Source organism: Diabrotica virgifera, chromosome 7 (genome assembly GCF_917563875.1).
Source record: "Diabrotica virgifera virgifera chromosome 7, PGI_DIABVI_V3a".
Classification (NCBI taxonomy): domain Eukaryota; kingdom Metazoa; phylum Arthropoda; class Insecta; order Coleoptera; family Chrysomelidae; genus Diabrotica; species Diabrotica virgifera.
This window is the reverse complement of record NC_065449.1, coordinates 228,158,023-228,182,319: the sequence shown is the minus strand read 5'-3', so window position 1 is coordinate 228,182,319 and position 24,297 is coordinate 228,158,023. Positions and strand designations below refer to the sequence as shown.

Sequence of the window (24,297 nt, the reverse complement as noted above, 5' to 3'; positions counted from 1 at the left end):
TGATAGATTACCTCCCAGCGTTTTCATAAACGTCAAAGTCTTGGAATACCCTATACATTCTAAAGACATGGCAACACTGCCAAATCGTTCTGTGGTCATGTCATCATTTGTAGCTATCTTCACCAGAAGAGCATTGTGACGATTGTGACATAGCGATCATCATAGTACAGACAGGCGATCATAGCATATTTGTGATTGTGATTTTTGTGTTTGTTTGTTAGAAGTCCATTTTGTTTTAAATGTTTTTGTTTATTTATATTTCAAATTAAATACATTCGTTCAGTTTATATAATAGCTTTAGATATGGAATTTAAAGTAGAGATTAAAGAAGAGTGTATTGAATATAACCAAAAAGATATAGAGAGCCAGCTATCAACATCCATAGATCTGGAAACCTTCAAAAATGAAAAGGAAGATAATTCAGGTAAGACAAGTTCTAGTAAGTATTAGTGTTAAATATACAATCTTCTTCTTTACGTGCCATCTTCGCGACGGAGGCTCGCAATCATCATGGCTATTCTGATCTTAGATGCTACTGCTCTGAATAGTTTGGTTGATGTGCATCCCTACCATTCCTCAAGTTACGCAACCATGAGATTCTTCTCCTTGTTACACTTCTCTGTCCCTGGATTTTCCCTTGTATAATTAATTGAAGTATGTTGTATCTCTCATTACACATAACATGCCCCAGGTATTGCAGTTTTCATGTCTTGATGGTTTGTTACATGCCCGGTCCATGATATTTTCAGGATTCATCTATACACCCACAGTTCGAATGCTTCCAACTTTTTAGTAGTCAATGAGTTAAGTGTCCATGCTTCTATCCCATCAAGCAGAGTCGAGAAAATATAACACCTTGCCAGCCTAACTCTCAAGTCTAATTTCAGTTCTTTTGCACAAAGTACCTTTCTCATTTTATTGAAGTTTGCTCTTGCTTTCTCTATTAGAGCTTTGATTTCATTGGAGTAATCGTTTGTATGATTAATTATTGTGCCAAGATAGTTGTACTTTTCAACTTGTTCTAAAGTTTTACCTTTAATCATCAGGTTTTCATCATTATTTTGGGTTTTTGATATCGTCGTCAATTTAGTTTTCTTGATGTTTATTGAAATATACAATACTTTGTATTTATTAGAAATGGGACTAAAAGCTGAAATCAAGGAAGAGGTTGCAGATGGTTGTCCAGAATATATAGAGAGTCAACTATGTACATCCCAAGATCTTGAAGACTTGGTTAAAGCAGATGAAGTTAACTCAGGTGAGTGAAGTAATGGGTGCGTTTGGACAACCAAAGCGGCTGGACAGCTGAGTCAGCGGTAGCGTTCAGATGACACCACTGGAAGTCAGCCGCTGAGAGATTTACTAAGCTTTCCCTATTAGCGCTGGATACAACCACCCAGCCGTTTTGTGCTGACAGTCAGCCACTGTGGTCATCGGAACGCACCCAAGAACACTATGTAAGGAGAAGTTGTATAGATTTCATTTTAATCTATAATAGATAATTGTTCCTACACATAGGAGATAAAATGAATAGAGTTATTCGAAAAGGAACTAAGCGACAAATTCGAGAATATTAAGAAATTACCACCAACCGATTTCTACTGGAGTATATTAAATATTCTAAAAATATCTAAGCCCCAGAACGACTCCAACGACATTTATTAACAAGAACACCAAGCGCCAACAACAACGATTTATAATTTAAACTAAACTTCTAACGTAATTGTCATTCGTGACAAATTCGAGAATATTTAAGAAATTACCACCAACCGATTTCTACTGGAGTATATTGAATATTCTAAAAATATCTAAGTCCCAGAATGACTATAACGATATTAACAAGAACACCAAGCGCCAACACCAGCGACTTATTTTTTAAACTAAACTTCTAGCGTAATTTTCTCCGAACTACTAAATAGGCGCTTGGTTCCTTTTCGAATAACTCTATCCAAATAGTCTACAACTTAGTTTGTGATAAAGTCTCATTAAAAAAACATATTGCTCAGAAAATTTTGGGGTTCCATTTAAGAACTCACTTTTGGTTAAAAACACCGTTTTATTTTGAAAAATCTTAAAATTTTTTTTAAATTCGAAATATAAAAAAAAATAAAACTTAAAAGGGGTAAACCTTGTAGTTGGCTGTATACCTTCGTTAAAACAACGTAGAATGAAGTAAACACTTCTGTTGTATGTAGGTATATTAATTTATTAAAATTCTTAAAATTTATCCACAAGGGAGTGGAAGTCCAAAACGTTTTCGGTCAAAATGACCATCATCAGTGTAAACGTCCAGTGTACAAGTAGTTGAAACTAGCCACTTCAAAAGGTGTAAAAACCTCTAAATAACATTATTGCTACATTATAAGCTATATAATAATTGACCTTAAGTCGATGTCTTAAGATTATATATTATCACATGTGGATGTGTCATCCTTGCTTGGAAATTGTACAAGGTTAATGTGTTCAGGTGAGAGGTTAACAACCAACTCACTGTTCAGGTGAGAGGATAAAAAAAATAATATTGATTTTTCTAGAAAACTGTGCATTCTAATGACTTAAATCAAGAGTACCTTTTAGTACTAGAATACCTCACAATTTAATAAACTAGTGTCAAAAATGGTAAAAAGTTAAAGACAAAAAAGTTGTGTGATAAAATAACCTTTGCCCTACCCAAAACGGACACCTATGACTGGTATTAGAAATTCGCAATTAATGGAATCAATTTATCTCTAGAAGATAAAAATGCGTACTAGTTTTCGTTGTTCTACATAGAAGTGTTCTGGAGATATTAAAAAAAAATTAATGACAAGGTGCCATCTTCAAAGAGCTCTAGCTTTCTTAGGAAGCATTTTCTAATTAGGTGAATTGGGTTAAATTGTCTTAAATTTCCAATAGAAAACAAATTGTACGTTTTAACAGTATTAAATCCAATGACATTTCTGTAACTTCTGGCGTACCACAAGGATCCCACTTGGGACCTTTATTGTTTAATCTGTTTATTAATGATATAGTTAAAGGTTTTCACCATGGTGTGGTACTCATATTTGCTGATGATTTAAAGGTATTTTCTGTAATAAGGTCAAGTGAAGATGCTGAAAAATTACAAGACGACTTGACTTAACTTCAAAGTTGGTGCATCAATAATGGTATGGAACTGAATACAAGTAAGTGTCATGTCATGCGTTTTTATCGAACTAATAACCCTTTACTATATGATTACAGTATTAATACATCTCTTCTTTCATCACAAACTGTAATCAAAGATCTTGGAATATGGCTAGAAACCTCACTAACTTTTCATGAGCACTTTAAAACCATCATTAACAAATCTTTGAGGCTTCTTGGATATATCAAACGAGTTACTTCTGATTTTATGTCCATCCAACCATTAAAGATTCTATATTGTTCGTTGGTTAGATCTCATCTGGAATATTGCTCTTCGGTGTGGTCTCCCTATTATCAGTTGTATAGTGATAAAATTGAGAATGTGCAACATAAATTCCTTAGACATGTTGCGTTTAAACTTGGCCAGTATATGCATTATGACGATATTTTACAGATGCTAAATATTACTACATTAAAAAGCCGTCGATTACATCACGACTTAATTCTATTATTTAAGCTGGTTAACTCACAAATCGACTGCCCAGATATGTTAGCCAAAATTAATGTCACAGTTCCCAACTGCCAGACAAGACAATTGGTTTCATTTTCTGTACCAATGCATAGAACAAATTATGCTCATTATTCGTTCTTATCTCGAAGCCAAAGAATTGCAAATCAATTTCAGGAACTCGACTTTTCCTACAGCTTAAATAGATTCAAGGCCGTATTGTCAAATATCACTTGATGACAGTTATTATCAGATGTAGGTACCTACTTTTTATGTTTAATATTTATATTATTTGTCTGTGTACTTTCATGTTTAATTGTCTTGTAATTTTTAGCTTATAAATGATTTATTTTGTTTTAAACCTTTGACATGTTAATTGTATTTTTTTAAATTATTGTACTTGGTTTAAAATTGTACTTATTTTGTAAAATGGGTTCGCCCGTAAATAAATAAATAAATAAATAAATAAATAAAATTATGTGAGGAATCTCCAGTCTTCATTTGTTGGGAGAGTTTCTGGACACCCTGAATATATATTTTTGTATCTGTGATCTATTATAGTATAATATCTCTATTATAGTATAAAAAGAGGCAATCGATTACGTATATATTAGGATTATATTTCTTTTCCCACTATACTTCTCACTTTTCAGTGTACCAATACAAAGTGCAGTTTGTTGTGTTTTGTTAAAGGGGCAAAATGGAGCATCTTACATCATCAGATGCACTGTCAATCAAATCTAACAAAAAATTAACACTACTTGCTGCCATTGTCTATTTACAATACACTAATAAATGTACCTTTTACATATTCTGAAACAGGGTTGGCAAAAACCAAGGTTTTTCCAACCAGGAAAACCTGGTTTTTTGCTTTAAACGAGGTTTATTTGGTTTAAACCAGGTTTATTTGATACAAAGTATTATAAGTCTAAATACTTTAAAAACCAATATATTATTTTATAAAATAATAGTAATAAGCAATAAAAAAATGATTAAGACAACTTTTATTTTTATTTTTTTTTTATTTATTTACGGGAAACCCCCATTAACAGTACAAAAACATAAGTTAAATTTTTAAGACAGGTTAGATCTTATAACTAGGTATATCCAAGTTAAAAAAAATTCAAAGTAATTATAATTTTATCAGACTTAATGAATCTAGATCATTGAGATAACTAGTACATAGGCTATTATAAAAATAATAATTTTAAACTATTAAAACAAACCTAATACTATGTAATATAAGATAGGTACCTCTTTAGTTGGTTCAAACTGTATTTAAATAAGTCGATCTGGAGATTATTGGCCAAAGACATGCATCTGTCAAGAGGATTATTCACACCATAAGTTGTTCTATGAAAGGGAATTCGAAAAGTTGGTTGTTGCCTTAAATCATGACGTGGTATGTGGAAAGTAACATATTCTAAGATATTAGGACAATCTAACAGACCATTAACCAACTTAAATAAGAATATTAGTGAAAATCTATCTCTACGGATGCTTAGTGGAGTCAATGAAATGTGTTGCTCAATCTCCATGTAATTATGATTAGCTATAGTAATTCCACATTTAAAAGCACACACTCTTAAGAATCTATGTTGTACTCTTTCCAAATAAATCATGTGATTTTGAAAATAAGGAGACCAAATTATTGAACAGTATTCCAAAATTGATCTGACCAAACAACAATAAACAACCCTGACAGTATGAACTGATAAGTATTGGCAATTTCTTACCACAAAACCAAGCATTTTACTACTCTTTACAGCTATTGAATTAATATGATTTATAAAAGTTAATTTCTCATCAAATATGATTCCCAAGTCTTTGATAGTAGTAACATATTTAAGTGGTTGATTATCAATGACATAATGAAGACTGGTATTTGATTATTTTACGTGTAAAACTAATAAAAGAATATTTTTTAACATTGAGATCCAGCTTATTAACCCCACACCAACAGTGTAATTGGTCTAAATCATTCTGTAAAAGCAACTGATCGTCTGGGCCCTCAACAATCCTCGAAAGTTTTAAATCATCTGCAAACATTAAACAGTGACTATGTTTAAAACAATTAACGATATCATTAACAAAGACATTGAACAGTAAAGGAGAACAGTGTCCCCCTTTGAGGAACACCAGAAGTAGCGAATATAGTTTCAGAGAGGTTGCCACCAATTTTAACATACTGAACCCGGCCAATTAGTGAACTATGAAACCACAAGACAATCTGATGATGGAACCCGAACTTTTGCAACTTTTGTAAATGGGATCTATCTGCTTAAACTGTTCCATGTTTTGCAAAATGTCAGTTTGATAATAGAGTAGATTTGTTGATAAGTTAGAGTAGATAAAGTTGATTTATTTTGGCAAAAACCATGTTGTTGATTGGATATTAAACCTTTGCATAGCCAACTCAACTGCTTGCTGACTAGGGAATCAAACAGTTTCGGTATTGAAGATTGTATACAAACACTACGATAGTTTGCTACTTGATTTTTTTGACCATTTTTAAAAACAGGGACAACATAACTCCACCAGGGACAACCTTTCAAGCATCGGGAAATACAGATGTTTGTAAAGATTTATTAAAAAGTATATATAGAGGTAAGACTATTGTGCAAACACATTCTTTCAGCAAGTAATCTGGTATTCCATCGGGTCCTTTTGAAAGCTTCTTTGGGAGCCTACTTATAGCATCAAATATCTCATTAATTATAATCTCGCAACAGTTAATATCCCTGCTAGCAACATCATCCACAACTGTGTCAAATGAAAAATTTGAATCATGATTATTAACATACACCATCTGAAAAAACTCCATAAATAAATTAGCTATATCTTGCCCATTAGAAGCAGTCCTATTTCCATAAGACAGAGAATTCGGAAGACTGTAATTTGATCTTTTATCGTTAATAAACTGCCAAAACGATTTTGGATTATCCCTCAGTTTCAAATCAAAACACCCAATATAGTTAGAAAAACAAACTTCTGACAGACGCTTGCATTCAGCACGCAAATCTGAGAATTTTTTATAGTTACAATAAGTACGATTATTTACATATATATAGAATGTGCCTTTTTTTCTGAAGGGTTAATTTTCTCAAATCAACTGTAAACCATTTTGGAAATGATGATGTTCTATACTTTTTCAATGGAACAAAGTAAGTTATACCTATAGCAAGTATTTCATACAAAGTATTAGTAGATAAATTTACATCATTTGTGTTAAGAATTATTTGCCAGTCAAAAGAGGCCAAGACACTATTAAGTTCTCTATAGTTAGCATTTCTAAAATCATAATAATATTCATTATAAGCCCGATTACCGCACTTAGAAGAGCTAATAGGTAAAGAACACTCATATCCAATATGATGAAGACTACTATCAAAAAGTTTATCTGAAGCCCTTGTAATTACTATATCTCTATTACTACTAAAAGCTAAATCTAAGAAAACATTCCTATCATTAGGTACAGTATTAATCTGAAATAGTCTAAGATATCCATTTATCTTAGCTAGATAGATATAACTTGGATCACAGGTTATATCCTGGTGTATTCTCTGCTTGGATCTTCCACAAATAATAAACAATAAAAAAACTTTTTTACTAATTTTACGTTTTAAATCAATTATTTATCAAAAACACTATCAGTATTATTTAATAAATAACTCAAAACATTCTTGAAGACTTGTCAAATGTTTAGTACAGTGTTTGTCACTGTATTGTCACCATATTGTTCGGCTGAGTGCGTTTTATGACAAAGATAGCGAATGTTCGATTTGGATAATATCACTACGGACATGGTGTTCATTTTTTCGAATCCTGAAAAAACTAATAAATGTTTTTGAAAAATTTAAACGCAAAATGAAAGACTGACTACATTATTACCGAGGGCCGAAATTTCCTTAGAATAAATTAAAAGTTTCTTTTGAATGAGATATTTTAAATTAAAAATCACATTAAATTTTCTCTTTATTTTTCACCCCTGTACCTTATTAAAATAATCATTATAGAAGTTTTCAGGGACTTTCGGCCCTCGGTAATAACGTATCTAATCTTTCATTATGCGTTTAAATTTTACAAAAATACTTATTAGCTTTCTCAGGATTCGAAACAAATGAATGCATTTAAATAGCATTGGAGCCCAAAGTTTGTGCCTATCCCCTTAAGCAAAATATATATCATGAAGACTTATTAAACAATACAAAACCAGGCTGATTTTTGGAAAACCTTGAAAACTTTTAAAACAACTTTAAAAATAAAAAAAAAAAGAAATCACTTATTTATACTTTTAACTTGCTACAACTCTGTTCGGTGTTAATATTTTTTCTGAAATTTTTACAGCAAATATTTCTCACCTTTCTGAAGACTATGGAACCTGATATAAGCTTTCAGTCTTATTCTAATAACAGCTATTAAGTTCTTTAAAATAAAATATGCATAATATGCGAAGAATTGCAAAAGTTTAGTGACAAAATTTGATATTTAGCTTTTTAATCACATTCGTGTTAAAACAGACTACAAAGAAGTTTTCTGGGGAGTTTTAGATCAAAATAAAAAAAATGGGTCAACTTTTAATACCACCGTTATATATCCCAAAATATCGCTTATTTCTCGAAATACTGACCACGGTTGGTGAATGGTTAATTTTTGTCTTTATATTTTTGATGGTGCTGAAAACGAAAATGAAGTTTGGGTAAACATTGTCAAAATCTCAATTTTAAGCTAAAAATAAAAATAAATCACGTTTCTCGCTACAGCTTTGTTCGATTTTAATATCTTTTTTTCTGAAATTTTTATAGCATATATTTTTCACCTTTCTGAAGACTAGGACCTACTGTAAGCCTTCAATCTTATTGTAATAAAAGTTAGGAATTTTTTAAAGTAGAAGGTCCACATTTGTGGTCTGCAAAGTTTAATTGCAAAAGTTGAGTGACACAATTTTAAATTTAGCCTTTTTTAGGTTAAATTACGTTTACGTAAAATATAGAGCACAAATAAGTATCCTGAGGAGTATTTTTATAAACATTATTACAATTTAAGTTGCTTAAAATAATCTTTTTTCTAGTGATTTCTTGGAATTAATTTAATACTGCCGGAATGTTATATGAAATGTAAATCTGAATATTGGCATTTTAAATAAATTTTATCATACAAAAATAAATGAATTCTTTTAATTATGTTGTTACAACTTTTGTCCTTAAATTATTACATCATTTATTACATTACCTATTGCGTCATCCACGGGTTCTAATTTATTACTACATGAACTATTACACGTACAAATATCACATTTGGCCTAGGCCAAATAGTTTGTCCTGAACGCAATAGGATAAACTAGTTGGTCCTAAACGCGATAGGATAAACTGGTTTAGCCTAGGCCACACTAGTTTATCCTGATATGAATACGCACACTTCAGGATAAACTAGCACGGCCTAGTACAAACATTATAATATGCCTACAAAGTCAAAATAAATAGATATTTAAACTGAATAAAATACTCTGTAATTGGAAAATAATCATTTTTTTCTACGACCGTTTAATAACATGCTCATTATTAGCTATTTTTCATAGATAATAGCACCCATTACTGTACAGGTGAGTAATATTTCATTACTCACGGGCTGAAGTTACTCACGGGTCATTACTCACGGGCTGAAGTTTGGTTCAAGTACTGAATATCAGTTTTAATAAATGAAATTACTTAAACTTGTATATTCTATTGAACTTGAGGCATTAAAACAGGAAAATCAAACAAGAAAATTCTAATAATGCAAGAAAGGAATTCAAACCAAGGCTAAGACTATGTAAGGATAAGGAGGGGCACATACTCAATACAAAAGAAGAAATATTGAAAAGGTGGGTGGAACACTATAAAGAACTACTTACCATCGAAGTAGAAGATCCAAATCAACCGAACCCAAGAGCAACCAACAATACACCATTAGAGCCTCCATCAATTCAAGAAGTACGGGATGTAATAAAACACCTAAGAAATAATAAATCTCCAGGATGTGATGGTATATCCGCGGAACTTATTAAATATGGAGGTGCTACCCTGACTAATCAAATATATAAAATAATACTAAGAGCCTGGAATGAGGAACAAATCCCGGAAGAGTGGTGTCTTGGAATCGTTTGCCCGCTACACAAAAAGGGTGATCAATTGGAATGTAGAAACTATAGGGGAATAACCCTCCTTAATACAGCTTACAAAATATTTTCGAGCATCTTATATGGTGCATATTCAGAGGAGCTTCTTGGAGAATATCAAAGTGGTTTTAGGCCTGGTCGATCAACAACAGACCAGATCTTTGTGCAAATACTGGAAAAAACCAATGAATTCAATATCGACACTTACCATCTTTTCGTAGATTTTAAATCGGCCTATGATAGTGTCCTAAGAAATAAATTGTATGAAGCCATGGATGAATTCCACATCCCTGACAAACTGATAAGATTGGTTAAGGCTACAATGCGTAAAGTCGTTTGCAAAGTCGAAATACAGGGCGAACAATCACAGGCGTTTGAAACGAATATTGGGCTGCGACAGGGAGATGCGCTGGCGTGTCTCCTCTTCAACATAGCTCTGGAAAAGGCGGTCAGAGATGCCCGAATAGACAACAGAGGAAATATTTTTAATAAATCATCCCAAATTTTGGCATATGCCGATGACGTGGACCTAGTTGCCCGCACAACACGCAAACTAGAAGAAATGTATACCACCTTCTCAAATGCCTCAAAAAATATGGGCCTGACAGTAAACGAGGAGAAAACTAAGATGGTGGCATCAACACCCAACAATAGAGCCATAAACATCGGTCACCAATTCTCTGTTGATAACTCTACCTTTGAAGTGGTGGACAAATTCACATACTTAGGCTCCCTGATCACCAAGGAAAACGTCATGACAGAAGCAATCAAGCGAAGGATAATACTAGCGAACAAATGCTATTTTGGACTGAGTAGACATATGAGAAGCAGAAACTTAAGCCAAAAAACAAAAATAACCATATACAAAACCCTTATACAACCAGTGTTGACATATGGATCGGAGACATGGACCATCTCCAAGGCAGATGAAAACCTTCTGCTTATATTTGAACGAAGGATCCTGAGAGGCATATTCGGTGGCATCTGTGAAAATGGTATTTGGAGGAGGAGGTACAACTACGAGGTATACCACAGATATAAACATATATTTGGTGGAAAAGACGTAGTATCTCTTATAAGAATAGGACGACTAAGATATGCAGGACATCTAGCAAGATCACAGCATAACAACCCTCCTAGAAGAATCCTTATGTCACAACCTGTGGGAAGTAGAAATAGGGGTAGGCCAAAACTTAGATGGAAAGATGGTGTAGATGAGGATGGAAGAAAAATAGGCGCAGCAAACTGGCAATGGATAGGACTGACTGGCGTAATAGACTTGGGAAGGTCGAGGCTCTTTCATAGGGCTGTAGCACCATTGATGATGATGTATATTCTATACAATAATTATTGTAATTTATATCAATAATTAACTTCGAAAAATGTTTAACGGATTTTTAACTGTAACAATGGTTCGATATTTTTTTACGTTTAAATTTTATCATTTGAACATTTAAGTTGAGGCAAAGGTTGAGGTTATTAAAAGGTAAATATAAACGTTTAGATGCCGTCCAATGCGACCGCGCCGTATTAGTAAGCCCCGGCGCATATTGAACCTAAGCGAGTCACAACCTGCGCCGGTGGGACGGGTGACCTGTGCAGTTATTTTTCTAGCGTGCCGCATATTGAACACAAGCTAACCCGACCGTGCGTCGGCTGTCGCCGTAACGAATAGAGACGGGCAAAATAAGTGCAAACGTGTAACGGTTACTATTGATACCGGTTCTCAGTGGAACTGAGTACAAATACTGATTACAAAATACTGATGTATCTGATCCTTGTACTGAATTGAGTAGGCAACTAAAAAACGGTAGTTCCGTACATGTAACTAGTAACGTTTTAAAAATATCTTACACGTCCCTAGTAGTCGTAGCGGTATGACTTTCGAAAACATCGAATTTGATCATAAGCGGGTGCATAAAAAGATATCTTACACTGAGTATTCTATTTCTACATACCTTTATAATAACAAGCATAAGTTAAACACTGCATTGATTGTGATTGCAAAAACGGTTCGCATGTTTTAAATAAGATTTTTGCTGATTATGTTTTTGCTAAAATATTAATGCCTGGTTGCACCAACAGATCTTAAGCTCCAGCTTAGCTAAGCTCTACTTATAGATAGGGCCTCCTTGAGTATCACTTACTTCTTCTTCTTCTTCATGTGCCATCTCCTCTAAGAAGGTTGGCAACCATCACGGCAATTCGCACTTTCGATACCGCTGCTCTAAAGAGATCAGCAGAAGTGCAATTAAACCAAGCTCTCAAATTGTTTAACCAGGAGATGCGTCTTCTTCCGCGACTCCTTCTACCCTGTATTCTTCCTTGCATTATCAATTGTAACAAGTTATAACGCTCGCCCCTCATAACATGTCCCAGATATTGCAGTTTTCTGACTTTAATTGTATTTAAAATCTCTTTATCTTTCCCCATTCTTCTCAACACCTCGATATTCGTGACTCTATCCACCCAACTTATTCTTAATATTCTTCTGTAGGCCCATAACTCGAAGGCTTCTAATCTGTCCGAAACATCCTTCTTTAATGTCCAAGCCTCCAACCCATAGAATAATACGGAGAACACGTAGCATCTCAGAAGTCTTATCTTTAAAGAAATTGTAATGTCCCTGCTACAGAGTACTTTTTTTAGTTTGTTGAAAGCATTTCTTGCCTGTCCTATTCTTGCTTTAATCTCTTCTGTGTACTCATTAGTTTCATTAATTATTGTACCCAAATATTTATATTTTTCAACCTTTTTAATTTGTTCTCCATGTATTGTTATGCTTTCTTGGCGCTGTTGAACTTTTGTGATTACCATAAATTGTGTCTTTTTTGTGTTTAGGGACAGTCCGTTTTCTTGGCTGACTTCTACCACTCTGTCAACCATTTGTTGTAAATCCTCAAGACATTCGGCTAATAAAATAGTGTCGTCGGCAAACCGTATATTATTGATTGGTCGCCCATTTACTTTTATTCCCGTGGTTAGGTCTTCTAGTGCTTCCTGGATTATTTCCTCTGAATACAAATTGAACAAAGTAGGAGACAGGACACAGCCCTGTCTGACGCCCCTCTCAATACGTATTTCATTTGCTCATCACTATACGTATTTCATCACTTACGTTGCACCATAATTTTAGATTCTTACCTTATTATCAATTATCATCATCATCATTGGCTCGACAGCCCTTTCTGGTCTTGGCCTGTTCCAGGATTCTTCTCCACTCTGATCTGTTTCGTGCTTTTTTTCTCCAGTTTTTTATTTTTAAGGTTTTTATATCATTTTCTATTTGTTCTAAATATCTCAGCTTCGGTCTTCCTCTTGTTCTTTTTCCTACCGGCATCTGTTTGAATATTTTGTTTGGTATTTCGCCTTCTTACATTCTTTCTACATATCCCATCCAACGCAGCCGTCCTATTTTAATGAATGTTATGATATCCGGATCCTCGTATATTTCGTATAGTTCAAAGTTGTATCTTCTTCGCCAAATTCCATTTTCTTTTGTGCCCTTATATATGTGTCGCAAGATTTTTCTTTCAAAGGTGACTAGCAATGTTTCCTCTCTTTTAGTGAGTGTCCAGGTTTCTGAGCCGTATGTGAATACCGGTCTTATTAAGGTTTTATATATTTGACATTTTGTTTTCCTTGCGACGTTATCTGATCTTAGTTGCCGAATTAAGCCATGGTAACTTTTATTGACAATAAATATTCGCCTCTTCACTTTCTCTGCTACGTTATTATCAGATGTGACTAGGGATCCCAAGTATGTAAAGTTTTTTACCCCCTCAATGTTATATTCTCCTATTGTTATATTTTGTGGCTGCCTTATTTCTGTGTTTTTACTTACCTGCATATATTTTGTTTTGTTCTGGTTGATTTTCGACCGACTTTCAGCGGTATGACTTTCGAAAACATCGAATTTGATCATAAGCGGGTGCATAAAAAGATATCTTACACTGAGTATTCTATTTCTACATACCTTTATAATAACAAGCATAAGTTAAACACTGCATTGATTGTGATTGCAAAAACGGTTCGCATGTTTTAAATAAGATTTTTGCTGATTATGTTTTTGCTAAAATATTAATGCCTGGTTGCACCAACAGATCTTAAGCTCCAGCTTAGCTAAGCTCTACTTATAGATAGGGCCTCCTTGAGTATCACTTACGTTGCACCATAATTTTAGATTCTTACCTTATTATCAATTATATCTATTATTATATTATGGTATTCTTATTGTAATATATTATAATTATATTATATTAATTCTTATGATATTCTCGACTTAAGCTTAAGATCTGTTGGTGCAACCGGGCATAAATAACACAAAAAATACAATTCACAACCATCATTTAATTTTTAACGATAAACAAAAGTCTAATAAATATATGATGACAAGTTTAAAATTGATCTACTTTGTCGATAACAGTGTCATTAATAGATATTTTTTACCATGAATCATTTTACAGTGATTGTGTGGATTTAGAAATACATACTAAACAATTTTTTGATCTGTATAAAGGAGATTATAATTATGACACATTATGGTACTCCTTATTTTTCAAATAATATGCTCTTGTAAACGCATAACTTTGATTTATTGGCTAAAGTCACACTAACTAGATACTTCACAAGAAATTAAAAATAATTAACATGTAAAAAATTCACTGTTTTAATCAGATATATTATATTCCCTACTATTGAAATAAAATATTAAAACGAATAAACGAAAACTTGTAGAGTAGTGCTGATTGATACAACAGAGCAATAAAATGTTATTCATTCAAGATAGTGTAAAATATATCGCCGCTTATTCATTTCAGATATTTCCATCTCGCAAACAAAAACACGTAAAAATATACATCTGGCAGTGAGTCACCCGTCCCAATGCCCAGAAAACTGTACGTTGACGACAGACCTTCCCAAGCTCGACCTGCGAGCGCATGAACTAATAGTAGGATGCGCAGAACGGTCTACGCAGTCCGCCGAGGCAGGTTGTGTCTGGCTTAGGATCAATTTGCGCCGGGGCTAATTTCTGCATCAAGTAGCTTATTGTCTTGCCGGTTTGTGTGTGTTGTCCCGTTGCTAGACAACGACAATAAATAACGATAGCAAATAACGCCATTCTAAAAAATTATCAATTGTCATTGACGCGTCTGTATTCAGGTATTTTGTAATTTTCACGTTTAGTTTTACGTTTTGTTATCGTAATATTATTATTCTACTCAGAATAATATTATGGCAGAATTAAGTGGCGACGAATTTGAAACTTGCACACCACCTGAAATTACCGAAGCTGCAAATGAGGCAACATACAACTTAGTACCGCAGAAATCACGAGGAAAGTATGAAGCCGTTTTTCAGTCATTTATGGACTGGAAGCAGCGCCAAAATTCTAATTCATTTTCTGAAAACGTACTGCTAGTATATTTTCAACAACTTTCACAGAAATATAAATCCTCTTCCTTGTGGGCTCATAATTCTATGTTGAAAAGTACCTACTCTCGCAATAAAAAAATAATATTCATATAGAAAACTATCCGAAACTTAGAGCTTTTTTGAAAAGGAAATCAGAGGGATACCATGCAAAAAAGCAAAAATATTTACCTCAGGAAATTCAAAATTTTTTAAATGAAGCATCGGATAAAGATCATCTAGCAACTAAGGTAAATTCTTTTGTTATGTGTTGGATTTTGTCAAGAGCTATGACCTTGAAAATTTCACATAGACTTGTGTACTAAATTGGCATAGCTCTTGACAAAATCCAATACCTTAATAATATAACTAAATATTTCGATTCTAAAATATACTAAAATACTTTCAAAGAGTTCTAAGTAAGAAAAGAGATATTTAGTTATATTCTTTGTGACATTTTCAAGGTCATAGCTCTTGTCAAAACTTATTACCATTTTAACACTTGTTTTTTTCTATGGTACTTTAAATTGCATTGTTTGCTTATTGATATAATTGATTGATATTGATTGCATGGTTTTACATAGGCAAACCATGTAATTTAAAGTACCATAATATTTTTACCAATAAAACAAGGTCGTAGAAAAAGTATAGTTTCTACTCGCATTAATGGCTATTACTCAGTACTCACTCTGATATATTTATGAAATATTTATATAACTTAAGGGGGAGGTATAGTATTTTTGATTATTTTTTTCGATTTTTTTTATTGGCTTATTTGATTGTAAATATTTTCAAGAGTATACCATTAAAATTTCAAGTTAATCCGAGCAAAAATGACGGAGATATGAATGGATGTATACAAAAATTTTCTTATTGACAAAACTACATTTTTTTAAACGCGTTTTCTGAAAAACATGTTTTTTTTTGAGGCGGTGTACATTATAACTCAAAAAGTAATGCACCAATCTTTCTGAAATTTTGCACACTTCTTTTTTAGATATTTTACTAGGTAGTGACGTCGAGAGATTTTGCATATTTTAATATTTTTTTTTGTTTATATTACCATTTTTCTCTTTACCGAATACACTTTTTTTTGTTTTTTTCGATTTTTTCACTTTAAAGTTATACCATGAATTTAAAAATCAATATAATCATAAAAACTCGACGTCACTACCTCAAAAAGCTCTTAAACTAAAATAATCTTTTTGGTTTATACGTTCCAAATGATTCTGTCCGAAGATATGGTGTACACCGCAAATCATCTTCTTTTTTGGATCATCTACTTTAAAATGACGCCACTGCTTCATTTTTTAATATTTTTCAATAAAAATTTAACTAAATAATCTTCAAGTGTTGTTCTTTAAGATATCCTTTTACCCATTTAATTTAACCCTACCACTTTCAAGGAAAAACGTTTTAAAATTATGCAAAAAAACGCAGAATTAACTATACCCCCCCCCCCTTAAGAAAGGTATGGTATAACACGTCACTTAGACTATATAATACGTAAAATGATAAATAAAGTGATTTTTTGATTAACAGATAGCTCGGCTAGTAAATAGAAAAGCAATAAAAATTATTTGAATTTAGTTGGGTTACAATTATTAATAAACTGACGAGATTACAATAATTTTTCTACTAAAGAAGAAAGAAAGGTCGTAGAAAAAGTATAGTATTCTACTCGCATGTAATGGCCATTACTCACTCTGATGAATTACGACACTCGCCTACGGCTCGTGTCGCAAACTTCATCATGGTGAGTAATAGCCATCATTATACATGCTCGTTGAATAATATACTATTATTAAAACGATAATAATTTGACGTTAAAACTAATGGACAATAATTGGTAGTACGAACAATCATATTACAATAATCAGTGGTTTTTATAAAATCAATAATTTTATACCTCAATTACAAGAATTGTGGTTTATTTTTTCATGGAGTGCTGTGGTGACTAGTGTTGCCCAAAATCGGTCTTGGTCTTGCAGTCTTGGTCTTGTTCTTGCGTTTTAGCAAGACCAAGACCAAGACTGACCGTGCAAGACTTGAGCAAGAACAAGACTAAGCCTGCGAGACTCTTGCGTCTTGCAGTTAGGACTGAGTGTTGTTTTATGGAATAATACAGGGTGTAACAAAAATACAGGTCATAAATTTAATCACATTTTCTGGGACCAAAAATAGTTCCACTGAACCTAACTTACCTTAGTACAAATGTGCACATAAAAAAAGTTACAGCCCTTTGAAGTTACAAAATGAAAATCGATTTTTTCCAATATATCGAAAACTATTGGAGATTTTTTATTGACAATGAACATGTGGTATTCTTATGGCAGTAGTATCTTAAAAAAAAATTATAGTAAAATTTAGACACCCCATAAAAATTTTATGGGGGTTTTGTTCCTTTAAACCCCCTCAAACTTTTGTGTACGTTCCAATTTAATTATTATTGGTTAAACACAATGCTTTAAAAACTTCTTTGCCTCTTAGTACGTTTTCGAAAAATCAGTATTTATCGAGATATTTGCATATTTGTCAAATCCACCACATATTTGTATATGGCTAAGTACGATTATGGAGACTTGATAATAATAGGAAAATTTATTTATGATTTACATTTTTAGGTATATTTTGAACCATATTAAAAAAGAAGCCACATCTCGATAAAAGGTGCCTTATCGAAAAAATACAATGAAGCAAAAAAGTTTTAAAAACACTGTGTTTAACTAATGGTATCGCAGTAATAGTTTAATTGGAACGTATACAACCATTTGGGAGGTTTAAAGGAACAAAACCCCTATAAAATCTCTATGTAAACATATTAGAAAAGAAGCCGCAACTCGATAAAAACTGCCTTGTCGAAAAAATACTAAGAACCAAAAAAGTTTTAAAAATAGTGAATTTAACTAATAGTATCACAATAATAATTTAATTGGAACGTACACAAAAGTTTGGGTGGGTTTAAGGGAACAAAACCCCCATAACATTTTTATGGGTTGCACAAATTTCACTATAATTTTTCTTAAGATATTCCTCCCATAAAAATGCCACATGTCCATTTTCAATAAAAAATCTCTAATAGTTTTCGATATATTGGAAAAAATCGATTTTTATTTTGTAACTTCAAAGGCTGTAACTTTTTTTACGTGCATATTTGTACTAAGGTGTTAGGTTCATTCGAACTGTTTTTGGTCCCAGAATAGGTGATTTAATTTATGACCAGTATTTTTGTTACACCCTGTATATTAGTTAGGGTATACGCTTAGAGACTATGAGATACAAAAAATATGTAACAAAAATTTGGAAAATTGGATTTATCCGCATTATGAACAATATGATAAAAATACTTACCGAATTAAAATATTCATATAACAACACTCTTATTTATTGGATACGTACTCAGAGGTGATAATAAATTATTATACATACAATGTAAAAATAAAATATTTCATTCTTTCCTAATATCAGACGACGCCTTCGCTCCGAAATTAATTACAATTGAGTATTGTCTAAATTTTTAGAATAGCTAACCTTTCATAAAATAATCTTCTTGTGTTGTGTTACGCCGACACGGCAGTATAATAATATGGCATTGAAACTTTTAAAGAAGTATGTCGCCTAACAAAGGTAATAAAAATATAATACGAATAGCATATCAAGTGTATCAAGTGAATAGCATATCACTCAATTGTTTTTCCTTATCCCTATCGTAAAGACTAAACGTCCTACTTATAAACTGTTTGCCGGGTGTGCAATTAGATATTAGATGAATCGGCCAAACAAAATTTTTTGCTGAAAAGGCACTAGATAAGATAATGCTTGGCTACCCTGTATAGTCCATTCACGCATGGTAAAATGTTACAAAACCTTAAAATTTCAAACAAAGAGATATTATTATATAAAAAAAATATTGGCAGATGTGTGATTTTGCCCTGGGGATGAGTTTCACCCCTTCTTGGGGGGTTAAAAACAAAGGTTCAAAATAAGTCTAGGTTGAATAAGCTGACTAATTCTAAGCAACTTTTGTTCTATTTTATTCATCTACAAATAAACCAAGTCAATACTTTTCGAGCTATTTGCGACTGAATATGTTCATTTTTAAGAAAGAAAAAACACGTTTTTCGACGGTTTTTGCGCAAATGACTTAAAAAGTAAGTATTCTATTGAAAAAAATATTCTAAGCAAAAATATATCTTATAAAAAATTGAAATAAAATGATGTATTTAATGGTAGGGGAGCCCAAGCGGAGGTTTTTGCAGTTACTGGAGTGCGTCAGATTATCACATGGGGAGAAACCTTGTACCCTGTAAATGTACCTCTACCATAAATTGGCTTTTAATACAGGGGAATTCGTTAAGGGAGGCCCGAAAAAAATACATGTTCTTAGAAAAACTCAAAATCGTCAGATTAAGATAAGGTAAGTTAAGTATGTACATGCAAAACAGTGTATATTTAAAAAATCTGACGATTTGTGCGGGGCGTAAGGAAATGAACGAGTCACAAAGTTTGACAAAAAAGCGAATATTTCGCGAAATGAATGTCAGATCGAAAAATTTAAAAATCCGTTCAATATTTTTCAAAAATCTATCGAATGATTTAAACACGACCACCCACGGAGAGGGGTGGGGAGAGTAAATTGTAAATGCGAAATGCGAATATCATATCGAAAAACTGTATTCAATATTTTTGAAAAATCTATCGAATGACAAATGACACCAAACGCGGTCCCTGCGGAGGTGGGGTGGGGGGTACTTTAAATTCTAAATAGTATCCCCCATTTTTTATTGCAGATTTGGATTCCTTACGTAAAAATAAATTGGAACGCAAAAATTGGAAATGGAAAATGAATTTAAAAAAGTGGATTAAAAAGGAAAGTTTTCAAAAGAGGATTCAAATTTACCGTACAGTAATGCTAGTTTGTAACTGGTCCAACATCCGCCAAGTTTACTCCTCTGTTATGAAATTTTGACACTACTGGCATTTCATAGGTTAATTAAGTTATATCGGCGATTTTTGTGTTTTCTGTGCTATTTTTAATTTTTAAATTTTTAGTCTACTTTTATATAAAAAACAGTAGTTGTTTTTGGGACCCTTTAGCGACGTATTAGTATAATATAATTTGTATGGATTACGGTCGAAGGCCGATATGGTCAACCAAAAAAGAAGATGTACAGACTGACTCCCGTGGGACATGGTAGATAGCCCAGTTAGTTAGAGTATAGGCAGGGATAGTTTAGATCGTGGGTACAAACCCACCTAATGTGAGTTGCTTATTAATTAATATCAATATGCTAGTGCAGTGGTTCCCAACCTTTTATGTCTGACGACCCATATTCTGATGTTTTTTCATATTCGCCACCCATCCCTCACTCATGATGATACGCAATTCTGTATTCTGTACGCCACTCAGCTACTGTAAGAGCCATGCCGCGACCCACCTGAAATCTGCCCGCGACCCACTAGTGGGTCGCGACCCACCGGTTGGGAAACGCTGTGCTAGTGGGTAACTGCGAGACTTGCAAGACTCTTGCTGCAAGACCAAGACCAAGACTGGGAGTGCAATACCAAGACCAGGTGTACTGGTGCAAGACCAAGACCAAGACTGTCCAAGTCTTGTCTTGGTCTTGCATTTGGGCAACACTAGTGGTGACACTTAGCATTGCGGAGTATCATTGCCTTCTTGCACTTGCATCTGTTTGTGAAACAGTTTTTGTTGCAGCTGCATTTGACAAAACCTTGTCCTGATCCAACTGAATCTCTCGAAGCTGCAAAGAGCCCTTGATACGTAATTTCCCAAATTAGGGTAAAATCACTAATTGCTGATAATAAATGGATAAAGAAATAAAAAAATCATAGTATCGTTAATCGCGTTTTAGTATGTTTTAGCTTTATTATTATTCATTCTTACTAAATTGTAATATTCTTTGTGTTACCCTGTAGTTTCTGCATCAAAAAATATTAGTTTTTATTTCTATTTTAGGTTTTCCTCGGAACGGAATGGAAATCATGAAAACTGAACTTGAATGCCCTACAGAACAACAAATAAATGCAAACACTGAAGAAACATCATCAAAAAATTCTATTTGTGAATGTAAAATTTGTTTTAAGCAATTTAGTCAAGCAGGTTCTTTGAAACGACATATAAAAACGCACACTGCAGAAAAGTTTAATAAGTGCGAAATTTGTTTTAAATATTTTTCTCAGAAACATCATTTAATGAATCATTTAAGATTGCACACTGGAGAAAGGCCTTACAAGTGTAAAATTTGTTTTAAACAGTTCAGTCGAGCAGGTAGTTTGAAATTACATTTGAGAGTGCACACTAAAGAAACTCCTTACAAGTGTGAAATCTGTTTTAAGCACTTTACTTATAAACTTTCTTTGGATGTGCATATGAAAGTTCACACTGGAGAAACGCCTTATAAGTGTGAAATTTGTTTTAAACAGTTTAATTACAAAAGCAATTTGAAAGTGCACATGAAAATTCACACTGGAGAAAAGCTTTACAAGTGTGAAATTTGTTTGAAGCAGTTTACTCAAAAATCTTCTTTAGATGTACATGCGAAAGTTCACACTGGAGAAAAGCCTTACAAGTGTGAAATTTGCTTTAAACAGCTTAGTACAAAAACTAAATTAAAAATACATTTGAGAGTGCACACTGAAGAAACGTCTTACAAGTGTGAAATTTGTTTTAAGCAGTTTGCCACAGCGTCAGATTTGAAAAGTCATTTGAGAGTGCACACTGGGGAAAAGCCTCACAAGTGTGAAATTTGTTTTAAACAGTTTAATTACAAAAGCAATTTCAAAGTGCACATGAAAATTCACACTGGAGAAAAGCTTTACAAGTGTGAAATTTGTTTGAAGCAATTTACTCAAAAATCTTCTTTGGATGTACATACGAAAGTTCACACTGGAGAAAAGCCTTACAAGTGTGAAATTTGCTTTAAACAGCTTACTACAAAAACTAAATTTAAAATACATTTGAGAGTGCACACTCGACAAACGCCATACAAGTGTGAAATTTGTTTTAAGCAGTTTGCCACAGCGTCAGATTTGAAAAGTCATTTGAGAGTGCACACTGGAGAAAAGCCTCACAAGTGTGAAATTTGTTTTAAACAGTTTAATTACAAAAGCAGTTTGAAAGTGCACATGAAAATTCACACTGGAGAAAAGCTTTACAAGTGTGAAATTTGTTTGAAGCAGTTTATTCAAAAATCTTCTTTGGATGTACATACGAAAGTTCACACTGGAGAAAAGCCTTACAAGTGTGAAATTTGCTTTAAACAGCTTACTACAAAAACTAAATTTAAAATACATTTGAGAGTGCACACTGGACAAACGCCATACAAGTGTGAAATTTGTTTTAAGCAGTTTGCCACAGCGTCAGAGTTGAAAAGTCATTTGAGAGTGCACACTGGAGAAAAGCCTCACAAGTGTGAAATTTGTTTTAAACAGTTTAGTTACAAAAGGAATTTGAAAGTGCACATGAAAATTCACACTGGAGAAAAGCTTTACAAGTGTGAAATTTGTTTGAAGCAGTTTACTCAAAAATCTTCTTTAGATGTACATACGAAAGTTCACACTGGAGAAAAGCCTTACAAGTGTGAAATTTGCTTTAAACAGCTTACTACAAAAACTAAATTAAAAATACATTTGAGAGTGCACACTGGAGAAACGCCATACAAGTGTGAAATTTGTTTTAAGCAGTTTGCCACAGCGTCAGAGTTGAAAAGTCATTTGAGAGTGCACACTGGAGAAAAGCCTCACAAGTGTGAAATTTGTTTTAAACAGTTTAATTACAAAAGCAGTTTGAAAGTGCACATGAAAATTCACACTGGAGAAAAGCTTTACAAGTGTGAAATTTGTTTGAAGCAGTTTACTCAAAAATCTTCTTTGGATGTACATACGAAAGTTCACACTGGAGAAAAGCCTTACAAGTGTGAAATTTGCTTTAAACAGCTTACTACAAAAACTAAATTAAAAATACATTTGAGAGTGCACACTGGAGAAACGCCATACAAGTGTGAAATTTGTTTTAAGCAGTTTGCCACAGCGTCATATTTGAAAAGTCATTTGAGAGTGCACACTGGAGAAAAGCCTCACAAGTGTGAAATTTGTTTTAAACAGTTTAATTACAAAAGCAATTTGAAAGTGCACATGAAAATTCACACTGGAGAAAAGCTTTACAAGTGTGAAATTTGTTTGAAGCAGTTTACTCAAAAATCTTCTTTAGATGTACATGCGAAAGTTCACACTGGAGAAAAGCCTTACAAGTGTGAAATTTGCTTTAAACAGCTTACTACAAAAACTAAATTAAAAATACATTTGAGAGTGCACACTGGAGAAACGCCATACAAGTGTGAAATTTGTTTTAAGCAGTTTGCCACAGCGTCATATTTGAAAAGTCATTTGAGAGTGCACACTGGAGAAAAGCCTCACAAGTGTGAAATTTGTTTTAAACAGTTTAATTACAAAAGCAATTTCAAAGTGCACATGAAAATTCACACTGGAGAAAAGCTTTACAAGTGTGAAATTTGTTTGAAGCAGTTTACTCAAAAATCTTCTTTGGATGTACATACGAAAGTTCACACTGGAGAAAAGCCTTACCAAGTGTGAAATTTGCTTTAAACAGCTTAATACAAAAACTAAATTAAAAATACATTTGAGAGTGCACACTGAAGAAACGTCTTACAAGTGTGAAATTTGTTTTAAGCAGTTTGCCACAGCGTCAGATTTGAAAAGTCATTTGAGAGTGCACACTGGGGAAAAGCCTCACAAGTGTGAAATTTGTTTTTAACAGTTTACTCGAGCATCGGATTTGACAAGTCATTGAGAGTTCACACTGGAGAAAAGGCTCACAAGTGTGAAATTTGTATAAGGCAATTTGCTCGAGCATACGATTTGAAAACTCATTTAAGAGTGCACACGGGAGAAAAGCCTTACAAGTGTAAAATTTGTTTTAAACCGTTTACTCGAGCAAATAGTATGAAATTACATTTGAGAGTGCATACTGGAAAAAAGGCTTATAACTGAGAGCAAACGTCATTTGAGAGTTCACACTGAAGAAAAACCATACAAGTGCGAAAGGACCCCGCAACACTTCTTTTGTAAAAGT

The 24,297-nt window shown here is 33.2% G+C and overlaps 2 protein-coding genes across 2 annotated transcripts in view; one reads left to right on the top strand and one right to left on the bottom strand.

Annotated features, from left to right (window-relative positions):
- Nucleotides 1–24,297, bottom strand: part of LOC114344460 (DNA polymerase eta) — a 380,902-nt gene that overhangs the window by 161,023 nt on the left and 195,582 nt on the right. The gene's annotated exons all lie outside the window — the stretch shown is intronic.
- Nucleotides 78–24,297, top strand: LOC126887651 (zinc finger protein 721-like). Its single transcript, XM_050655268.1, has 3 exons — nucleotides 78–424; nucleotides 1,136–1,258; nucleotides 21,163–24,297. Exons 1-3 carry the CDS (start codon nucleotides 304–306, stop codon nucleotides 23,796–23,798), a joined length of 2,880 nt encoding a protein of 959 aa, XP_050511225.1. The 5' UTR covers nucleotides 78–303; the 3' UTR covers nucleotides 23,799–24,297.